The following is a 23,444-nucleotide window of genomic DNA, read 5'->3' on the forward strand; positions in this document are numbered from 1 at the left end:
GTTTCAGAATGATTTATTGAGTTACAACAATGATGTATCCAGATGTGGTTTGAGATTCACACAGGTCTCGATCTCATCTCAAACCCTAGAAAGGGAAAAAGATGAGACAAAATTTTGATCTCAGGAAGTCTGAGATACTGGGTAAAGGAAAAAGGTAACTGATCTTAACCCTAGGTCATTGGAAAGATTTGACATATAATAACTTTGTTTTGGAAACCCTACCCAATTTTCCCAAGTAAGCAACCTAATGCACCATAAAAAGTAAGAGAAAATTGTATTCCTTGTTAAATATGTAGCAACATCAATTTACACCACTACCTAAAATTACAGTAGGAGGCTTCATTTACTGCTTCTGGGCATACTAAAGTATAATCAATGACTCAAAATTGGAGCTATCTTTACAAACTTCTATAAACTCATTATGACCTTAAAACACGTTTTTAAGGACTTATCTCACATCTCAAGATCTTCCAGGTCTGGAAGTGGAAAGCGAAGAATTGCTGCAATCCCTGTCAATTGTGCTAGTTCTGTTTCACGTAAGAAAGACATGGAAGTATTAGATATATAATTTACGAGGGAAAAATAAAATTTTCAACATGCGACAATGATTATGCAAACTGAATGCATCTGCGCTGGAATTTTTTTTATTAATTCATCCTCTTTTTATAGGAAACTTTGAAAATAGAACCACCAACACAGTTTCTACAGCATTATTCATATAATCATGTTAAGTCCGGTCTAATTTCTCTGCATGTCATAATAAATCTTTGAAAGTTGTTAATAAGATTCAGCTCAAACTGATAAAGGGCCTGCCAAAATTGCAGCATTAACTAGTTGGCTGGTGCTGTTGGCATATGGAACATCTTCCCCTACAATATTGCATCTTGTTTGTTTCCCAATGGCTTTGGAAAGGGATAACCTTTCAATGCTCACAGTGACCGTGCTTCAGCTTAGCTTTTCACTGTTATAGGAGTTCACTGACAAAACACCCTCTCCAAGATATACATGTTTTTTATATTTTCTTTACACGGGATGGGTCGCTACAACTAGATTGTGCTTGTGTAAACAAGAAACGAAGAAACTGTGGTTTCTGCAGTTTGTGCAAGAATTCCTAGAATATGCTGAAAAGAGAACAGAAAAAACAGAGAAACTGAAAGGCAAGAAAGATAAATCCACACTTACGTTCTCCAGATACATGCATAGAAGAGAATATATGAACAGTTCCCCCAGAGTCCTTTACTGAGCTGATTAAATTTGCATATTTTTTCCTTGTTTCTACATCAGCATTTCTGAAAAGAAAAAGCCCACCTCAGACATTAAGCACTGATAATCTGTGAAGTTGATAGTATGAGAGGAAGGAACTACAACCATTGAGATTGATCAGACAATACATGAAGATAAGAAACTTGAACTTCATGACTAATGAGTTATGCATTCAGCAACCTACTGAACAAGACTTTATCCACCCCCCCCCCCAACAAATGCAAAAAAAGGGCTTGTTGCCAACTTGTAGGAAATAATTTCATTTCTCAGTAGTACAGCCCAAATTATTGGCGTGCCCTGTGCTTATAGCACTGCAACTTGCATGTCACTCCTCTCGAGTGAAGCCATTGGACTTTAATGCACATGCCAAACATTTCAATTTCTTAGGAAAATCTAGACCTTGCAGTATGTGGATAACAAATTAATACGAATGCTACTACATGGAAGCCACGTCTAGTTGTGAATTTTGAGAATTCACTGATCAAACAGCGAGGTCTCATAGAGTCATAGTTACAGGCCAATTTATGTGAAGAATCAAGAAACCACATACAGCTATAAGAGCATCAGTACTCGTGGTATACTTAGACCCCCAACAAACCCAAGAAAGTATCATGGCAGGTTTGAAAAGTACAAAGAGATCCCATATAAAAAATCTACCATGCATCAGAAAGAAAAGAAATACATCACTTTGTTTTAGCAGAGAGATAGATATCTGATATTAATTGATATTTCTTTGTCTAAGGCTTTTAGGAGTATTTTCTAAGTAAGTTCAAACTTCAAACCACTCACCCTTCCCTCCTTCCCACAAGAAACAGAGTAAAGGAGAAGAAAAGGAGTAGAGAGAAGAGTGTTTATAAAAGTGAATTGAAGGGGGATGGTGGTTTATTCTTATATTCTTAAATTTGACTCTAATCCAACAAGTTTATGGTTAGCAATGTTATGACCTAAAGCTGAATACTGATTTGTAACTCTTCCCAATCCCACTTAAGAAGAATTTGGAGAATTTTGTCGCTTCCAGAAGTGATCCTCCTAAACCGTAAAATGAGTCACATAATCTGGCAGCAGCCCACAGTGTGCAGATAAAACTCAACTAATATTTTGAGTTATGGTGATCTGAACTAGCAGGTTTAATTGAAAACTGAACAAAGTTTCACACTAAATAGGTTCAGCAAAATGGATCCTTTCTCGCCAATCATCTGTAGGCCATCCCTAAAAACAAATACTAAAATACCTGCAAACTACAATTGACTAGTAATGACAAGAGTAGCAAAATCTGCAAAAAAGTGTCGGGAAAACAAGCCCTGAATCATTAGACATCCAAAGAGGTCCGGAAGGATGATTAACTAATACTGTTACATGAGCTCTTAAGTGAAATGAAACACAACTATCAACCAAACTTTACTCAAGACATTTGAATAGGAGTCCAAATATTGATGTACGTAGATGGATTAAACATTGAAATTCACAGAAACAGGTATCAAGCAAAATCTACTCAAAGAAATTTGATAGGAAGTGAAATGTTGCTCTAAGCATATAACTGAACACTGAAATTAGCAGATGTCATAAGCTCCACTAACTAGAACTACAACACTTACCTAAAGAGATCATCCGTAATTAGAAGTGTTTGGACAGCCATACTCTCATGGGCAACCTCGACATGCTTTGGTCCATAACAAGCACGAGCTGGGTCCTACAGGAGAGCAATAATCTTTGTAATTGATTGCTAAAGTACCACCCCAAAATTGAATTGCTAAAAAGAAATGATTGGTTTTCACCTCATGCAATGGCCGTCATGAATCACTAATTTCTAAAAATGGGCCAATATATTGCCAGTGGAAGACATGAGAAATGGTAATCAACCCAAAAAGGGTTTCATGTTTTCATGTAAAAGACCATACTGAAGCCACTTTTCTCTTTCTAAAGATATATCGGAGGAACCTTGAATTGTAGTTTCTAAGATACAAAAGTATGAAAACTGACATAAACACTAACAAAATAATAAGGAAAAAGCCAAACTACTCAGTTGCAAACAAATTGCATGTGTAACTGTAGTTTGACAAAAAATACAATCTTTAACATTTCAAATACAATCTTTAACATTTCAAAAATACTGGGCAATAAGTAAGAAACATGATACCCAAGGTGCATCATGAAGGGCATGAAACAGTCTTATTCTGATGCAGCAGCAAAACCACACACAGGAGTTATACAATTAAAATTCTATGACTTAATGAGAGAACATTCCCCGCAATTTACCAACCAAAAGAGAGAATAAATCTGAAGGTGATGAACATTTGTCAACATGTTGAAGCTAAAACTTGAAAACATGGCAATGCAAGATCATTTGGTGGGTGGAACTTAACCATGCAACTGTAAGAGCATGGATGTGCAAACATTAAAAAATAATAATAATAAAAAGAAAGAAGTCAACTCAGCTAAAATTTTGAGTGTAGTAAAGGCGATGAGTTAACAATATTTTTTCTTTAAGAATGAAAGAAAGAAATGTGAGGGAGAGTGAGGAATTTGGCTTCAAAAATCCAAAATAGTCAATATTTTCACACATGGCATAATTTAGGAAAGACGGCCAAGATACAATGAGAGAGAGGAGCACGGAAACAAAAAGACCCAGTCATGAATACAGCGACTGCACCTTTGAGTGGGAATGGTACAGTGAAACAGGTTTGGTAGCAAGGAGTAATCAAGTAAAGGCCTACTCTTTACATTATATAAGCAAGTCTATTGCTATATAAATCAAAGAAACAATGCAAACCATAATCAAACCTGGTTACTTGACTGGAGATAGTCTAATACAGCAAGACAGATTGATGACTGATGAGGCAAGTAGCCCTATACGGCAACTTTTGTCTAGTATGGCCACACACTAGCATAGTCACCATGAGGCAGAGAAGAAATTGAATAACCAAATGAGGCTATGGGAAATCAGATTCCCTTGAGTATTGTAAGGATTCTGATAAACAAAGATAGGGCAACAATTAAGTAGACCTATATGGTCAAAATCATCTCCCTTCAGCAGCTCTTGAGAACAAAATGTCAAATCCGGTGATTGCCGGCCCATTGAATCGTGCCTCTTGAAATACCATCCACAATACAAATGATATAAACCCTTAATAGCTCAGTAAACGAACTACAAAAGAACAGTTGGCTCTTATAAATGAATTAATCTTCATACTCATGTTCATTTACATTCCATGTTCTATAGGTTAAACATTTGAACCAGCATAGATACAACATATTCAAAGCAAAGCATACACCTCAGGGTTGAACCTGACCTTTGAAAGCATGTCAAAAAAATCCTTCAGAGCCCGGACCTGAAATATAGAATAACAAAAGTATTGCTAAAAGTAAACAAATTGCCAGGAAAATGGACGCTAAAGTTTGGATAAAATTCAGAAAATATGGAGAAGCCCATCACCTCTTGTGCCGCTTTTGTATCTTTTATCATATTCATGATATTTGGTGCATCCAAAACCTCCCTCAAACTATGCCTACACACCAATAATTGATTTTCAGATGCAGAAGGGATTTTGAAGGTCAAACACATACAAAAGTTCCATGCAATAATTCTTCTTGGCGAAAAGTATATAATCAAGATTACTGATGCTTCTTTTTTCCCATCTTTTTTGAATGATAATGTTGAGTAGTACTAGTAGATTTCTGAATAGTGGGGATTGAGGGATAGAGTTAGGCATCCACTGGAAGCAACGCACTTCAATGTAGACCACATGTATTGAAGTGAGTATGAGTTAGAGAAGAAATGTGGGATGTAGGGCAGTGAATTCCCAAACAAAATTGTATTACATCCAGAATCAGCCCGATTCCCAATATCAACATATTTTACGCGCTTATCCTTGACAAGCTGATGCACAGATTCATCCCCATGTTGGGCTTCTTGTCTTAGAAGTAAATTTAGGGCTGGGTTCTATACATTTTGGACCTTTTATTCCATAGAGTTTCCATGTAATAGGTGAGGGCCAAAACTATAGGTAACTAGGCTGCATGGGAAATTAGGTAATTTTACTTCCATGGTGTTTTAACCACCAATTTCAATCTCCATTCAAGACTCTACATAGTTGCTGGAATTTCCAGCAAATTCAAGAATCTTTAAGCATCAAGTTACTGCTCTTCTAATGTCAATAAGTTGAGTCAACCAGCAGCCCCAAATTCTGCTTCTAACCTTCCAAATACTGATCCCCAACTTTATCCCTTTGATTTTCGTTTCCCAAAAGCCATCACTGATTGATAGACCAATTCAAATTCAAATCAACCTCTCCATCCCTTTGCCCTTCAACAAAAAGTTGGCCTGAACTATCTTGCAGAAGTTGGTCCAGTCTGCCAGTTAAAACCCTAAAACTTTCTATTCATCTCTACTCTTCTAATCTCATACATCCAAATTACTAATCCAGCCACCAAAAGCCTTCCAGACTTCAACCACATCAGTACTAACCAAAAACAACATTTGATCCCCTTTGAGGCCCACTCCAACCACAAGATAAGGTTCTTACTGAAACTCTAAAATCTCCACAGCCAAATCAACTATCAGAATTTTCTGCATACCTAACTGATTGTTCTCCATATCCTCCTAAAAATAACCTCACAAATTTGGTTGAATTTTAACCAATCAAAACCCTACATCCCCCAAGATTCTGCTTCCCAAAAACCCAGAAGGAAACCCTAAGTTGTTGTTTATTCAAATTCAGCAATATTTCTGATGCACGATCATACCCACTTAGACTTCTTTTGTTGGAAAATAGCCTCTGGTTAAGTTATATATGTTGTAAGAATTTAACCCAATGTACTAAACTTGTAATCTGCCAACTTAGTGGACCTAAAACATGCATAATTAAGTTGAGCACGAAAATATTTGAATTGTATTAATTAGCATAGTACCATTGAACAGCATGCAATGTGGCTCAATTTAAGTCTGCATGTGACTAGCACGTGACTGTAATTAGTAGTCTTATGCATCCATTATAGTTTCTTAATCAATTTACGTTACCTGATAATTTAAGGATTGCATTAGGTTCTCTCTTTTTAGTATGGAAGTCTACTTTTTAGCATTTTATATAGGCTTTAATAGGGTGCTTCATTAGACACGAATTTGATTATTGAAATTTCTTCGTAAGCTGCTATTGCCTTCTTCTCCAGTTTGAATTCCTTGTCTAGTGCTTCAACTCTGGACTGATTGCCTCCTTGGTGTTTAAAGTCCAAGTTGTTGTTAGTGTTTGGTGTTTAAACTTCAGAGTCAAGTTACTATTGGTGTTTGGCAGGTCCCTGCTACCATAGGGACTGTGGAACCAATAAACTTCTTGCCAGAGAGAAGGCTGAAAGGTTCCATTGAAGCCTCCTTCAACTAGGTCAAAGATTGCTTCATCCATCAAAGGATCTCTGTCAAGTTTCAGCCATGTACAACCTGTTGACAGTCAATTCAGAACATCCGTGAGTTAATTGCATTACCCCAACCCCCCCCCCCATTCTGTTCCTAACCTTCAAATCCCCCAAGTCCTAGCGTCTTCCTTGGCTGCCTTCGTTTTCAGAAACCCTTGCATAATAAAACCTACCTAAGTTCCAAGTTCACCATTAGAATCCTTCCAAAATTCAACCCCCTGTATATCGATTCCCCAAACTTGACCTCTTCAAGAATTCCAGAGAAACCTAACAACATCCACATAGACAAATTTATTTAGGGTGCGTTTGATAACGTTCTTAAAAAATGTTTCTGGCGTTTTTCTGTTCCTTGGGAACGGAAGAATCTAACCAGGAACGGAAGAACGGGTTAGAGGCGTTCGATAAAACAGTTCGTTCTTCTGTTCTTTAAGAACGGACCAGTCAGAAAAGTGTTCTAAAGAACGCTTTTTGCAGAACATAAAAAAGATGTTTTTACCAAAGAACAGAAACGGAAGTGATAAAATTGGTTCAAATCGATGCCTTATAACAAGTTTATCAAACACCAACTTATTTTTTAACCCAAAAAAAAAAAAAAAACACTAACATATTCTATTTAGTGTTTTAAAAATATTTTCAGAACGGATTTATCAAACGCCCATTTTCAAATAAAGAACGGTCTTTTAGCACAGAAACATTAAAAAACAATTTTGCATAAGAACTGGTTTCTCAGAACAGAAACGTTACCAAACACATACTTAAGTTCAAACAAGCAGGAAGTTTAAATTATGCAACAACCTTCTAGAAGATCATATTCGTGAGAATGCTGCCTAGCCAAATCTAACCATTATAATCAGCTGAAATTTTGAACAAGTCTTCTCCTAACCCTGAGAGAGACTCAATCTAAGTTCCATACCATCTGATTGCTTGAAATTATACCCTTTTGCCCTTCAGTACCATTTCTATACTAGATATTCTCCATAACTCCATATTTAACCACCTGGTATAGTCATACTTTGAGCATTCCTCCACCATCAACTCGACATAATCCCACTGTTAACCCTTATCCTCAAGTGGACCCACACTCAGTTTGGCCCACGTGGATTGGCTGGTTCATTGATGATCCTCCTTAACTGGACCCTAGTTAATCCCTTCAATATAGGGCTACATCAATTCTAAAATCTGCAAAACCTAAAACCTTCATTAACAACCTTCCCTACACTCACCTGACATAACCTTGCCATCAAACCCTAGGTTTTATTAACTTTAAACCCTAGTTTTGAACTCAAAACCTTAAGCTGCCTTTCATTTAAGTTCCCAGTTATTGGGCCCTGCCTTCTAGTTGATTTCCCATCAAACGATGCCAATATCATCCCATTTATCTGGGAAAAGGCTGAGTTCTCAAGTGCAGAAGCAATTATTTAGCTGCATAATGAAGTCATAGAGAAAAGGGGAAATTGAAATAATAAAATAGAAAACATAAGAACCACAATATAAGAATCCATTATAACCATACTTGTATCCAGAGGTAGTATGCACTAGAAGTATGCGCGACTTGTTTTCTATGATAGGTCGCAACTGTCTTCTTTCTGCCTCTAGTAGCAGGTGACGATGGAACTGATCCTGAAGCACAATAAAATTAAAATTTTACATGAAACAACCTAAATTAAAAATATAATTTACATTCGCATAATAATCAGTACAGAGTTCTTTAAGATACAGATGGCTCAGTGGAGAGAGTAACCAAACACATAAATCATCAATTAAGTAGAAACCCTAGGAGCCCACGACTGAAGGAAAAAATCACCCTCTGGTATCAAATCAGCCACTCTGAGTTGGCCTTTCAAAGATCATTTTCTGTAATTGGGATCTTTGAGCAACAGTCTTCAAAAGAGAAATTCCAGGGGAACTCTTTTCTTTCCCTTATATCAGACTCTTGCAACTATCTGTTAAAACAAGAATGTAGTCATCTGCTGCAATCTAAAGTTTTCCAATGCCATCAACAGAGTCCAGAGAATTCAACCAGCAGCACCATATCAATATGCCACTTGGGATAAGGAATTGTTCCCCAGTTATAATGCCATTTGTTGGTTACCATATGCACCAACAGAATTAACTTGCTGCATTATGAAGGATTCTTCTGAATCATCATTCTCACACTTTTTCTTTTTCTTTTTCTTCTGCAAGGAATTGTTAATAAATTTATTTAAAATTTTAGAACTTAATGGTAGCATTAGCTTGTCTGCTAGTTAAGTTCAGCTTTTTTAGCTGGGCCAGATTACAGAAATCCCACATTTTTTTTCCTATGAAACTGAACCTAACTCTGCTGTTAATCTTTTTCACAGCCAAACGAAATGGTAGTTTGTCATTTGATTAAACTTACACTATTTGAGAATAGGAAAAATAATGAACTAGATGGACTTTTTTCGACCACTTCATAAATAATTAGTAGCAATCATAGAAAAGAATCAAAAAAATTACAATGACACGGCACTGACGGAAATGAGATTCATAAACTGTGCAACAATCACAAACAGAGATAAAAAGGAAATAGGAATCATAAAGTTCGACATACACACTTCACAATAATATCGACATTTGTAATAAACCATAGATCCAAGACCAAGAATTGTACACCCTTTTTTGTAGAGAACTGAGCAACTAGCATGTGCATAGCCCAAAGCAATATAACTCAGAGAGTCTAAGGTCAAGTTCTGCACTACTTCTATGGAGTTTTACCACATTGAACTCAGTTCTACTACCCAATTTTTATTCATGGGGAAAGAAGAAATCTCCATGGATAATAATACTAGCTTAGACCCCTTCCCCCCCCCCCTCCCTCCCCCCACTATGAGCTTAGAACAGAACAATTTCAGTTAAAACCCAAGAACCACAAATCAATGACAATTTGGTAACATCAGATAGATCATTGTGAAAAAGGATTGCCTCACAGATAAGAAAATCCGACAGACCACTATCACTTATAAGTTAAAACAAACCTTTGTGAAGCCTGAACTTGCAATTACAACACAGCGAACAACATTCAAATCCACATGCTTCAAGAAAGCCTGAGAAAGTTGCAAAATTTATCAGATGTCAGCGAAGCATTTCAGACTGGCTTGACCTAATGTGACAGGTAACTGAATATTCAACGTAACATTAGACATTATATAATATATATTACCTGTAAAACATTCTCGAAAAACTTATTTAAAGCCTGCAAAAGAAACAAGATTATTTGACTTTGGCTAAACACAATATGTAACCATTTCCACTATGATGTGTATGAAGCATTTCAGGAGAAATCCAGAACATACTGCCTCATAACCAGCAATAGCAGGTCCATGTTTGCGAGGTATTGAAGTTTCTATTCGTGAACGAGTCAAAGTAACACTGAAAATTAGATCAACCGTAAGGAACACTTAACAGAAAATATCATCAGTTTAAACAATTAAGAAGAAGAACGAGACCAAAATCCCTCACATTATATACTGAAACGGTATTTGCACAGAAACCCAGAATCTACAGAGGATGTTTACAAACAAATGTAACAAGTATTGGAAACATTAAATACTGAGAACACAGTTGTATCCATTTCAAGGTGAAACATGTACAATCCAGAGGACATCAGTCTTAGGTGACAGCTTCAAGTCTATCAGCGAGCTAGATAGAGATCAGCCCACAGTACCTATGTGGGTTGACAACAAGTTTAGAGGCTACCAAATTATTAGCTTCCATTGCTTCGACGAGCACTGCCCATAGGCATCTTTAGAAGTTTAATTTAGGTTTAGTTTGATTCTTTTGAGTATTATGTGAGTTATTTTGGTTAATTTGGTTCATTTGAACTTTATTTGTTTTCAATTTATTTGGGATTTGGGTCGATCCATGGGTTATATTAAGTATAATTTTTGGGTTTCTAGAACATTAGTAGGAAGTCATCTAGGGTCTTTTTGCGAGTTTGTGTTAGAATCTTGAATTCAACTTCTTTTTTTCTCTATCAAGCATTGCAATTTGCACACAGTCCATATTGAATTAATGAACATTAATTATTGAACGAAGAAAAGAATTCTTTCTTGCACAAACTACTCATTCTCAGTAATTATCATGTAACGTGAACAGTCCCTGTCCCCTTTCCGCTTTTCTTTCTCCCCCCCCCCCCAACCTAGCCATAACCCTGCTTGTTTATAAATTTAGGCCAAAGATATTATATTATTATTCAATTATTTCAAATCCTCCATCATGCCTTTAAGAGAATTGTAATTATCTTGCAAAGACTTGTCAGCTTGCTGAAATTGAAATAATTTTTCGTAAATACTATAAACCCGAGTCATATTTTCAACCTGAGAATAGGTTTCTTGCAAGTCACCCCATATTCCCTTGGCAGTCTTGTGAAACATAACATTGGCTGCAATATCAAGTTCCATGCTCTTCTACATCCAATTTTTTATGATTGCATCATCTTGAGTCCAATTAGGATAGGATTTGTCAGTCTCAGGCAAAGGTTCAGACTGAATGAACTTAAGTTTACATTTTGCAAGTACGTAAACACGAACAACTTGTGACCAAAGCAAATAATTAGAACCACCATTGAATTTGATGGAGCTAATCTGAACATTCACTGAATCAACTTGTGATCCCTAGGACTCAGTAGTACTTGTAGTTGAATCACCAATAATTGAAGACATTATAACTTGTAGTAGATATCACACAATCAGTAGGGTAGAAGCTCGAACCAATATCCCAGAACTTGAAGCAGAAATTGTTGTAGAAAATCTGCAAAATAAAGGCCGAATGGGGAGAAATGAATTCTGCAAAGTGCAGAAATAGAAGCTGACAAAGGGAGGTAATAACTAGAATACGATCTAAGTTCTAGGAACTTTATAAGTGGAGTACTAGATAGAATAGATCAGTTCACATAAATACCTGATCTAACAATATATTAGGTGCAGCATTAGGTGGTTGTGCACCAGGGAGAACTGAACACAGATTTGAACTTCAGAAGAAGGAATGGATCTACACTGTTTTGATTCAATAAAGCTCTGATACCATGTTTGAAAATAGGCTTTTAGTGAGTCAAAACAGTGTAGAAACTAGAAAAAAAGAAGAATAGAGAAGAAGAAAGGAGACAAAATATGCGAGGAACCACAGCAAGACTTGTGATTCTAGCAAGAAGAACTGGAACCGCAAGCTACCTTTATTTATAGCCTTCAATACTACAACTTAAGAGACAAGAAACTCGTCCTCCAAAAAAGAAATAAAAAATACAATCTATGGAGTATGGACAGAAATTTCTAGCATTCTAACAACTCCTAAGATCTGTCCAAAATAAAAATTATAGAAAAGGAAAGTTCAGAAATTAGTAACTAACTAAAAACTAGAAAGTATGCTTTCCAAAACTCCCAAACCTTATTCACCAAGGCTCCTACGCCAAAAGTAGAAGGTAATGCAACACATCCAAAAAGGAACTATCCTCAAAAGTAAGTTTGCACACCAAGGCAGCAGCCTTGGTGCTTCTGCACATTCTTCAACAAGTCGTAAAAGGAATTTTAATCTAAATTGGATTCTTAAGTTGAGGTCTTCATCAGTTTCCCTAAATTGTAAAGCTATAAGAAGCCCCACCTCATTGTAAGCAAATCAGTTTTGAGTATTGAATAAAATCACCAGATTTGGGGTCATGGGAAACAAGCTCCCAACCAGCATTTTGAGAGACACAAATTGTTCTCAAGTTCTTCTTCATCTTCTCCTCTTCTTCAAGCCACTGGCAACCCCAGAAGCTTCATTAAAATATGTTTTCACTCAACAGCCCCCATCCTAAGCATGTAAGTGTGATACCAGCCACCTCCCTTGCCCCATTCCATTCTCCCAATCCCTGCACAGCCCTCCCCCTTCCCCCTACGCCTCGCAGCACCCTCCCCCATCAGGAAACCCTAGTTCTAGCAAACCCCAGCCCTGATCCCCATCGCCATCACAACCCTCCCCCCCCCCCAAAGGAACCCACGGTAGTGTCCCTCCTTTCCCCAACACCCCCCCCCCCGCCCAAAAAAAAAATTCCCCTTACTCCTCAATCCCTTTTTCTCTCATTCTCTTCTTCTTTTCTTCTTCTCCCCCTTCAGCAGAATCTGGAAATTCCAGAGCTCTGCAGATTTTGTTAAAACCCTAAACCCTAGTAACTAGCAAGTGAAACCATCCATGGACCCCCTTCCCATACTGCCTTAGGGTTAGACTCCCCGTCCCCTACCCTACCTTCAACCTCAACCCTAACCCTAGAATCTCAAAAACCCTAAAAGACCACAAACCTAACTTGAGAAGTTTTCTGTTTTTACAGATTTTTTAAAAACAAAATATTTTCCCTGACCTTATACTACCCTAAGCCTACCCTAAACCTTCAAGACCCATGGCTTGGAAGTCAAACCAACCGAAGCCGTAGGATTTTCAGATTGTTCTGGGTGCAATTTAGCCACTGTTCTTTGATATTCAGACCTGGGCAGCAAGGAGCTAAGCCTTAATTGACCTATTATGATAATATTAAGAAGATTAGCTGCTATCCTTGAAATCCAGACCCGAACAGCAGAGTTTGCTGTCCTTTGAGAATTCAACCCAAAAATCAAGGTATTGAACCCTAGGTTGCCTGCTGCTTTCTTAGAAAAGATCATTCTACAGGCCCTGTAATCAAGGGTTACATCAGACAATTTATTCCCCTTTCTCCATTTACAAAACAAACTGAACCATAAATAATACTGCTAGCCTCATTGTTTCTGAAGTGTTTCCATTCAGTTAAATTGAATGGTATAATCCTCATAGGTAAGTAATATCACTGTAAGTTAGAAATCCATTGTGTAGAACACTGAAATGAAACAGCTCCAAAATATTGAAGATTTTACACACAAATCAAAAATATAAAGAAGCAAAAGTGAGAGCCAAAAGTTTAAAAAATAATAAAAACAGATAGGAGCACACAGATGGGCAAGATAACAATAGAATGGTTAATACTCACACCCAAGGAATGGACGTTTTTCTTCTAAGCATTTTAGAAGATTACTTCTAAATTATGTAAACATCAAAACGTTTTTACCTTTTTCCTATGAGAAAAATATGTGCTAATCCTTCTTGCATCAAAACCACAGCTAGATCAGCACTTCCAGAAGGATCTGAAAGTCAGATAAACAAGTATTGTAATTAAAACATGAAAGCAGGGAAATGAGAGATGTTTCAAAACAGTCCAATCAAAAATAAAAAATTTAGAGAGAAAACAAACAGATAAATGTGAGCCTAGAATTGTCAACATTTTAAGTAAATCTATAAGATCCCACCCATCATTGAACAAGTTGAGCCCCAACCTTAATGGCTTATCTACCAGGCTACAGATACAATTCTGACGATAAAGAAAACAAGTTGATGAATGTTATAGTGGAGCTACACATCAATTATCAAGGCATCTTCGAGGCCAATAAATAAAGAAAATAACTGTGTAAAATATCCACTTATATTTACTGATGGTCAAACATGTACACCTTCTATGTTCTATATTTTGACCTTCACAAATCTACATTTTGTATCTTCACATTTACATGTATAATACAATTTGAAACTATGGCCTGGGAAAAATGTGCACTTACCCCATGAATATCAACTAAGGCTCAGTTTGGCCCCATGAAACCATGACACACACTATAAGTCCAAAACTTTGTGAGCACCAATGAAGATTTCTTTTGTAAATGCACAGATGCAAACCAGCAAACAAGGTTTTTAGCGAAGGCGTAAAACTGATGAACTATGATAACCAAATTGTAACAATGTATTCTTTGTCCATCAAAATTGCAAACAAATAACGGTACACACTACGCTACTAGATAATGAGCGACAGAATAGAGAAGAAAGAAGGATAAAGAAGAAAGGGGGAAGAAGGGAAATCTTAGAAGAATTAGTCTTGAAGAAGAGGAAGAGAGAGAAGAACACTCATAAGGAGAAAAGAAGAAGAAGAAGAAAAGAGGAGAGAAGGGGGGCTGCAAACGCACAAAGCTCAAGCTTCAATTCATTTTTTCTATTCCCAATAATAAATAATAAAATTCTAAATTATCTCTAAAACTCCCACGAAAACAGATCCTATTTTATCTCCTTGCAAGCTGGAGTTTGGGCCCACCAAATTTGAATCTATTTCCATGCAAGCTAGACTTGGGGCCCACCAAATATGAAAAATATCAATCTAGGTTACTGTTCACGCTACTGTAGCGTGAACAGTAATTTCTGGTTGTGCTGCATCACTAGAGTCTCCAACGTGAAAGGGCAAAGAGGGAGGGGGGAAAAGGATGTTCCAGAGAAGAACAGAATGGGTGTTTGTACTTAGTGATGTGTAACACATAACTCTTGGCACCCAAATAATAAGTGAATCGATGCAACTGATTCAGGTAATGGCTCCCCAAAAGTATCAACAAAGAAAATTTGAAAGTAATAAGCTTTATGCATCAGACATGGTTCTAAGCTTCTAGCAAAAGATCAAGATAATGTCTTCATTAAACCACCATTGGCAGCACATTAATATTCTCACCACCCAACCAATGTTCATATCCTTGCTACATTTCCATTGTTTGGGGCCTCTCTCTCATTCATTGTGCCTTGTCAAAATAAGTAAAGAAATAAAAATACTGGAAGAAAACGATATTACAAGTAAGAGACAGCATACCAGATGCTTGATGGAGTGCATCTAATGCCAATGAATCCCAAATATCCTATATAACACAAAACATAACAGTGTTAGTAATGCTGCATCACATATGAGCACCAGCAAGAAAAATGCACCATGCACACATCCAACCACTTCAATTCTACTTAGGTGCTACCGTGCTACTCAATTACACAGTACTTAAGAGTAAATAATCATGACCTTGTACATATAATGATATAACACAACAAGAATTGCCTAATATGTCAAAGCAAAAAGATTCAAAAATTTTCATTTTGTCAATAAGATTAACAATCTAAAATCCAAAAGGAGCCATCAAGCCCCAAAGAAGGAACATATTAAGATAAGCTGTTTCATTATATTTGGTGAGCTAACAACACCATCTCCCACTAGCCCTGCTTGGGTTACTAACTCATAGCTGTGCAATCAGGGCTGGTTTGATTTGAGGAGTGCTGTCAAGGTGTAACCTATGCAGCCAAGCAAAGTGACCTATCATATGAGAAACTTTTGAGACTCCACATCATCCATCTTATTTTGATTCTTTGGCAAAGATTGTCATCTACATTACTTTCTTTATTAATGATTGAACAAGATAACTAAAGTAGTCACTACTTGGATTCTCTCGATTTTCAGCACCTCATTATTCATCCTAGTGTAACCAAGTACACACAACCCCATTTTTGTTAGACTTAACTTAAAACCTTTTGATCAAATCAAAATACCAATGTGGCAGAAAATCAACATTCATGTTATTTCAAAGAATTAATATAGAAAACTCAATTTTATTTATTAAAAGCAAGCAAAATTTGCATAATGTTAAAACTCAACTTTGTTTTCTTGAAAGTAAGCAAAATCCGCATAATGTAAATAACATAATTGATGAAAGAAAATGAATCTATGTTGATCTCTTAGAAGACACAATATGGAACTCAAATAGAACTCCTAAAACCTTAACCTACACATAGAGGATATCTTATACATTAACCAAGGCAATGTTCTAATTTATTGTTTTAAATTTTCTTAGTTCGACTCATTTATTATGCGTAGCATATCAAGGTTCTCAATTAGAACACCAAAAAAAAAACATAATTTATACATGTTATAGTGGGGCTATCCTCATAAGTTAACCCAAAGGGATGTCCAAATTCATTAATTCTTTAGTTTGATTCATTTATTATGAGTAGCATATCAAGCAAGGATCAGAATCTCAATTTTAACGTCGGTTTCCACCAGGCCAAAACCGAGATATGCTGGTTTCAACCATAATTTCAGTCGAGACTTGGAAAATCTTGACCCAACTTTCCACAGCAGGTTTCAACCCTTATATGATGTGTTTTTCATCTGATTTCTTACCTCCTACCTATTTAAAGCATAATGAACACAACGGAAAAAACATTTTGCTTTCAAAAAATACCGAAAAGTTAATTCAAGTACACTAACACATGAGAGGTTTCGAGAAAAACAAACTTCGTAAAATTGACGAAATTGTACAACATAAATGAATTGTTTGATAGAAGATTACGTATACAACAAAATACAATAACCAAAAACAAAATCCCAGGCTTTAGTTCCAAGTTGAGTGCTTGGCTGGAATCGGCGGATCCATCCCTTGTCTGTAGTAATAATTTGAATATTGGATGAAAGCTTCCCATGACATGTTATGCCTAAAGATGTCCAGGAATTGATTCACTGCATTTCCATAGGTGGGATCATCAACACAATGTGTAGATATCTATCCTAGGAAATGTGTCATTTGGAAAATACTCTATGCGACACCCGCTCAATCCATCAACAAAACTTAAATAAAAAAATAGGAAGTTCGGAATAAATCTTGCAAGAATCTTCCATAATCACCAATGGAGGTGCAAATGGTATGATTAAAAGCAAAGGAGTTATTGATTTAGGGTGAAAAAGCAGTTGAATCACATAAAACCAGCAAAAAAATGATTTGGGGGTGCAAACTCAAAGGGTAAAATCTGGGGGAAGCTGTCAAAAACTACAAAGTTTCGCAGGTTTCAAGGTCTTGACCCATCTTGGTGTTTCGATCCGAACCTAGTACTTTTCTGATTTCCACCCAAGTTTCGTCTCATTTTTTTCAAAGAGCAAAATTTCGGTCGAAGTTTTGGTGGTTTCGACAAACTTTATACCATGATATCAAGGTTCACTTAAATAAAACTCCAAAAAGCATAAACTGCACAGCTTATAGTGAGGATATTTTCACCCGTTAACCTAGGGCAATGTTCCAAGATTTTTTTAACTAGTATTCATTATTATGGGTAGCACATAAAAGTTCTTCATTTGTTTAAGGTTCTGTTTAAAAAAATAATAATAATGAGTCATTGCCCTAATTTCATTAATGATTTCCTATTTTCATTAGTTCTCAGGTCAAGAATTTTAGAACGAAAAGGCTCGAGTCTCATATCCTAAACCTCATCATTCCAATGATCCAAATGCCTTGCCTCTTACCTTCAACCTTCAGAACATTAGTTAACACTGACCAATAAGGTGGTTAACAGCTATTTGTTTCAACTGAATTGCCAAACAAAATAAAATTCAATTGATTAGTCGAGACGAGTTAAAGCCTTGCAAAATAAGCTTAGAGAAGCCACCAAATAATGCATTATTCATATACAACAACAACAACAATAAGCCTTGTCCCAACTAAATGGGGTCGGCTACATGGATTCTTGCCCTCCAATCAGTTCTGTTCGAGGCCATGCTAGATACAAGGCCTAAGCTATACATATCCTTTCTCACCACTTCTCCTAAGGTTATCTTAAGTCTACCCCTAACTCTTCTAGTTCCTTCAATATGGATTATATCACTTCTCCGAACAGGAGCATTTATAGGTCTCCGTTGAACGTGGCCGTGCCACCTCAAACGACTGTCTCTAAGCTTATCACTTATGGGAGCAACTCCCAGACCAACTCTAATATGATCGTTTCTTATCTTATCCATCCTAGTTTTGCCACTCATCCATCTTAGCATCCTCATTTCTGCTACACTGAGTTTATCTATATGATTCTTTTTAACAGCCCAACACTTTGCACCGTACATCATAGCTGGTCGAACAGCAGTCCTATAAATTTTCCTTTAAGCTTTAATGGAATACGCCGATCACATAAGACCCCGAACGCACCTCTCCACTTCATCCACCCTATTTTAATTCTTTGGAAAACCTCATTCTCTAAATCACCTCTTTTACTTATAATTGAACCTAGGTACCTAAAACAATCACTCTGAGGAATCTCTTTATCATCAAGTATCACCACCTCATCATCTGCCCGATCATGACTAAAGTTACAAACTAGATATTCTGTCTTCGATCTACTAAGTTTAAAGCCTTTTGATTCCAAAGCTACTCTCCATGATTCTAATTTGGTATTAATCCCCACTTGGGTCTCATCAATCAACACAATATCATCCGCAAAAAGCATACACCAGGGGACCTCATCTTGAATGTCTTTGGTTAATTCATCCATTACCAGTGCAAATAGATATGGGCTTAAAATTGACCCTTGATGTAGCCCAACTGTTATCGGGAATTCATTACTTTGTCCCCCCACTGTTCTAACACTAGTCACCGAACCATCATACATATCCTTAACTATATCTACATATCTACATTATTCATATAATACAACAAATTTCATTGTAAGGAAGCACCTTGGTCTTATAGTCAGGAAAGAAGTTGTAGGCAATAAGGTGACACCTAGACATCTAGGAACCAGCAAAGTGCGTACGCTCAGACGACCTCTTGAAACTATGCTTTTGGTGCCTCCAAATATAAATCAAACTGATTGCTCTAAACTGGAACATCTCAAGGCCTTGGTTAACATAGCCGTACCATCATAAATGACTCTCACATAGCTTATCATAAATTAAAGGATTTAAAGCTACCTCTAATATGGCCATTTCTTACTTTATCCTTCCTAGTCTTGCCACACATCCATTTGAACATCTTTGTATGTGCTACATTTAGTTTAACTACTCAATGTTCCACACTATACATCATAGTGGGTCATATAGCAGTCTTATAAAACTTTTCCGTAGGTTTAGAGGTATACATCAACCCACCACACTCCAGACGCACCACTCAACTTCATCCGTCTTATTTAATACAATGGGCAACATCATCCGCTACATAACCTTTTTTGTTTAAAATTGGGCCCAGGAATTAAAATAATCACTTTTCAGAATCATTCTTTATCAATATTCACCACCTCAGTAACCATCATGCAACATAAGTTAAACTGCTAGTCTATATTAAGCATTATCCATATGCATATGCAAGAAACCACAGAATATCAAACAAATCATAAGAAGTAGAACTAGAAGTCAAGTAATACCCACATCCCCAACATATAAAAATCCCCTGTTCCAAAAAAAAAAAAAGAACTAGAAGTCAACTGTAAAATAAGATGTTAAGCAGTTTGTAACAGACCTTTCTAAGGACAAAAGGACGATGCAATTCAATTTCCAGGGTATGGAAAGCCCCAATCTGCAAGTGGACACAGCCAAAGCATTAAAAATATTGCCACTATTCAGAGAAGAAAAGAAAAAAGAAAAGGAGTTCATATTGGTGAGTGACTTGCCTTCACATATTCATTCTCTAGGATATTCTTGCCACGTATACGCAAGACTGACCCTTCTTTGTCATAATCCACAGTCTAAGAAGAAATTAAAATAATAACATGAAGCAAACCAAAGATCACCCATCAAAATAAATTTACTAGAATAGCATGAAGTATACCAAAAATCAACTTAGAGACAATGAGTTATCTCTGATGTTCCAAGTTTATGTAGACTAAACACATATTATCTTTGCAAAGCCAAAAAAGGGCGAAAACTAGTGCCAAAGGCTACCACACAAGCAGTCCCGGGGGCCATTTTCCTATGCACCCTTCCCCAAACAATTTTTGTTGAGAGGCTGTTTTGATACCTTGACCTCAGGCTATCTCTGCAAAGCTACTACCATTTTTTCTAGTTTTAATTTAGACAAGGGAACTCATCGGTTTATATGTAATATGTATTTCAGTAAATGACACAATAATCCACCACAATAGCCTTAAGGTCGTAATATAAGTTTGTGCAAGCTGTTTGGCCATGTAACACCTGCACTAGTACAGAGGCCAACAAGACTGCATGCAGGTGCATCAACATGAATGGGATTCAAAATTTCAGAGGGGCCAGTGTGGTAATTTCATGCAGTCCTGAGTTCAGCTGCAGCGGCCACACAACCAGGTAGTGCAATTCCTAAATCATTTGTTAGATGCTTACTTCAACTTTAATCTCCAACTTCAGCTTTACCCGTTCAGCATCTCTTCCTCCAGATGCCATCTCCCTCAGAACTTTCCTACGACAGAGAATAGATTCATTAAGACTAGATTTTCACTGGAACTTTAGTAGCGTCCTAGAAGGACAATGTAGAATTTAGTATATCGTTACATAAATGACAATGGTATTCACCATCTGTTGAACAAAGAAAACCATGCATGCCAATCGTCTCACCTGATATTCGAAGAACTTGACAATAATAATCAAAAGAATTGAAAAGATGCTTTCAACCGCAACATCCTCCAGTAGATTTTCTGATAACATGACTGCATTTTTCTAATTACATACATCATAATTAAATTACTTCTATGCATAATTTTAGCTAACTTTGCCTTCTCAGGATATTACATTCTTAACTTACAAATCACGCTCTCAGACAGCTACACCCAAAAAAAAAGCTAAATAGACTTGATAAAATTATCCATCCTTTCATAGTTTCAGCATTATAACCACATCCTCAGTATTAGTAGATTTCACGAGTAGTAATAAGCAGAAACATCATAAAACCTTATGACAGTATCTATCTTTACAGTCCAGCTTATAGACTTTTGTTACTCACACAGGAAAAACCCATTGTATTACAAGTAATAAGGACCCCTACAAGTTAACCATTGCATCTCTTCATGCATTACAATTCTGTCTGGATACGGATGAGACCAATCCAAACTTAAATAGATAGTTCCTAACATCTATAATCCGAATCTAGGGTATTTCAGGCCCATTAAATTGATGTCCGTAACTCTACTTTAATCTAGAGAGCATTAGTACAGACTTAAACTTGGAAAGAAAGACTAATTCCCCACTACTCTAAACATAACCAATTAAGCCCCTAAGCTGTCTGCCTAACCTCAATATACCATCACATAATTCATCAGAAGAACACTCAATTTCCTTCTCAAAAGATGAGTGTTGTACGATAACAAACCATGAAATTTCTTATTCTACATAGAATTCAGTCTAATAGTTTAACCCGAAAAAAAGAGTTGTTGAGTGAAATAAAAGAAGGGTTACCTAACCGTAACGGCCATAACTGAGTCACCCTCGGATATCAGATTATAAGCAAGCCAGAGGTCATCAGACTCATCCGGAATCATCTGCCCACAATTCAAAACTATAATCAAATTCCAGAAAAATGGAATAGAAATGATTTTTCAGTTTTTCGCTACCTCTCTATCTCTTTACCTTGACGCTACCCGGACCATTGGGAACGAGATCTCTTCGAACGATCTTCATAACTACCAAAGGTGTCGTTTGAGGATTCTTCTATCTTCGCATAAAATTTGATTCAAGCGTTTCAAACAGGGAAAATAGCTGAACACAGATAGTTCAAACACATTGCTGCTCTTTGCTTCGGTTTCCTTTTTAAAGTTGGTCTGTGTTCAGCTTCGCAAAGGTTTCGTTCTTGATGTGGTACAAGGTTACGCGGGGAAGAGTTCGTTTGCAGCTATTTAGCCCTTTCCCCCTTTCGTCTCAAATCGAGCTTGTCCTTGCTTCTTCTTTCCTTTTTTTTCTTTTTCTTTTTCTTGTTTCCCTTTTTCTCTCTCCTTATCTTTTTCCTTTTTGTCTTTTTTTTCTTTTTTTCTTTTTTTTCTTTTCTCTCTTCTTTCCTTTTTCTTTCAGTATAGTATAATTTAGTAGAGAGACGTATTGAAATGTATCGTGTCGGTTGAGTCAAATATGGATACATATCAGCTAGTATTGTATGGTATAGTGAGATATTTTAGACATTGTTTCCAATGTCCAACTTCACTGCACACTGTATTGCCAACTGTCAAGATCGAAATCTCAATCTTCACTAGACACTGTGCTGCCAATTTTCCAGATCAAAATCTCGACCATCTCAAACGTTGGCAACAGAAACTCTGCATTTAATACGCAGCATTCAAGCTTATCCCTTACTTCTAAGCTATTTTGAGTATCATGGGCACGTGCACTCTAAGAAGCCAAAATCAGTACACAACTGTCCAATCCAATAGAACGATTTTTTTTCTTGTAACCGATGGCTACAAGTCCAATGTTCAAAGCCATTAAATTTGAGGTTTTTGTTTTTTGGATAACCATTTCAATTTTGCATTTGAGTTTTGGTATGTCTTGTGAGTTCTTACTCCTTAGAGACATCTACAGCTCTAAAGACACTGTCAAAGAATTGAATCTAAAGGATCATGTATCATCTTCATGGCAACAAACAAAAATTTTGGTTATCATTAAATCATTATTGGTATTAAAAAGACTTGCTCATCAAGCCATGGAAATATATAGATTTTGTCCTTTGAGTCAACAATAACTTTTTTAGACCCAATTAATGATTGTTTTCTAAAATTGGAAAAATCATAAAATATTACCAAACTATTGTTATACGCTAAAAGGTCTGAGGTAGTATTACGTAAAAAAATGGCCTCAAGTCGACTTGTGCAAAAGCTCCCTTTTTTTTTAATAGAAATATTAGAAAATTAACCATTCTTTTTTTTGGTAAAGTATAGTTTTTTTCTTTCCGAATTTTTTTCTAGGTAATCTTTAAGGATTTTTATGGATCATATCGATTATATAGACTAATTTAGTGAAGGACGAATGTGGATTTGTTGAGAGACTCTAGACGAATTAGTCGAGCACTGCCATTGGCATTGTTGGGAAATAGGAAGATGATAGGCATAAACATGTACCAAGTCGGACGGGTAATCTTCCTTCTCTGAAAACCTTAAGAAGTAGCTTGAACAATTCTATATTAGTTCCTCCAATTGGTTGTTCATGGTTAACAAAAAAA

General features: G+C 36.5%; 1 protein-coding gene across 1 annotated transcript; it reads right to left on the reverse strand.

The window, feature by feature from the left end:
* Window positions 1-234: 234 nt before the first annotated feature.
* PEL1 (Eukaryotic release factor 1 (eRF1) family protein) lies at window positions 235-22,211 on the reverse strand. Its single transcript, XM_089160432.1, has 16 exons — window positions 21,866-22,211; window positions 21,695-21,777; window positions 20,627-20,702; window positions 19,942-20,016; window positions 19,791-19,847; window positions 15,347-15,392; window positions 13,739-13,814; window positions 9,984-10,059; window positions 9,851-9,883; window positions 9,666-9,734; window positions 8,183-8,289; window positions 4,697-4,769; window positions 4,554-4,592; window positions 2,859-2,953; window positions 1,183-1,289; window positions 235-527 (listed from the first exon to the last, which is right to left on the reverse strand). Exons 1-16 carry the CDS (start codon window positions 21,914-21,916, stop codon window positions 454-456), a joined length of 1,137 nt encoding a protein of 378 aa, XP_089016558.1. The 5' UTR covers window positions 21,917-22,211; the 3' UTR covers window positions 235-453.
* Between the last annotated feature and the right edge of the window lie 1,233 nt (window positions 22,212-23,444).

The sequence above is a fragment of the Hakea prostrata genome, chromosome 7 (genome assembly GCF_041222555.1).
Source record: "Hakea prostrata isolate BN-2017 chromosome 7, UWA_Hpros_2, whole genome shotgun sequence".
Classification (NCBI taxonomy): domain Eukaryota; kingdom Viridiplantae; phylum Streptophyta; class Magnoliopsida; order Proteales; family Proteaceae; genus Hakea; species Hakea prostrata.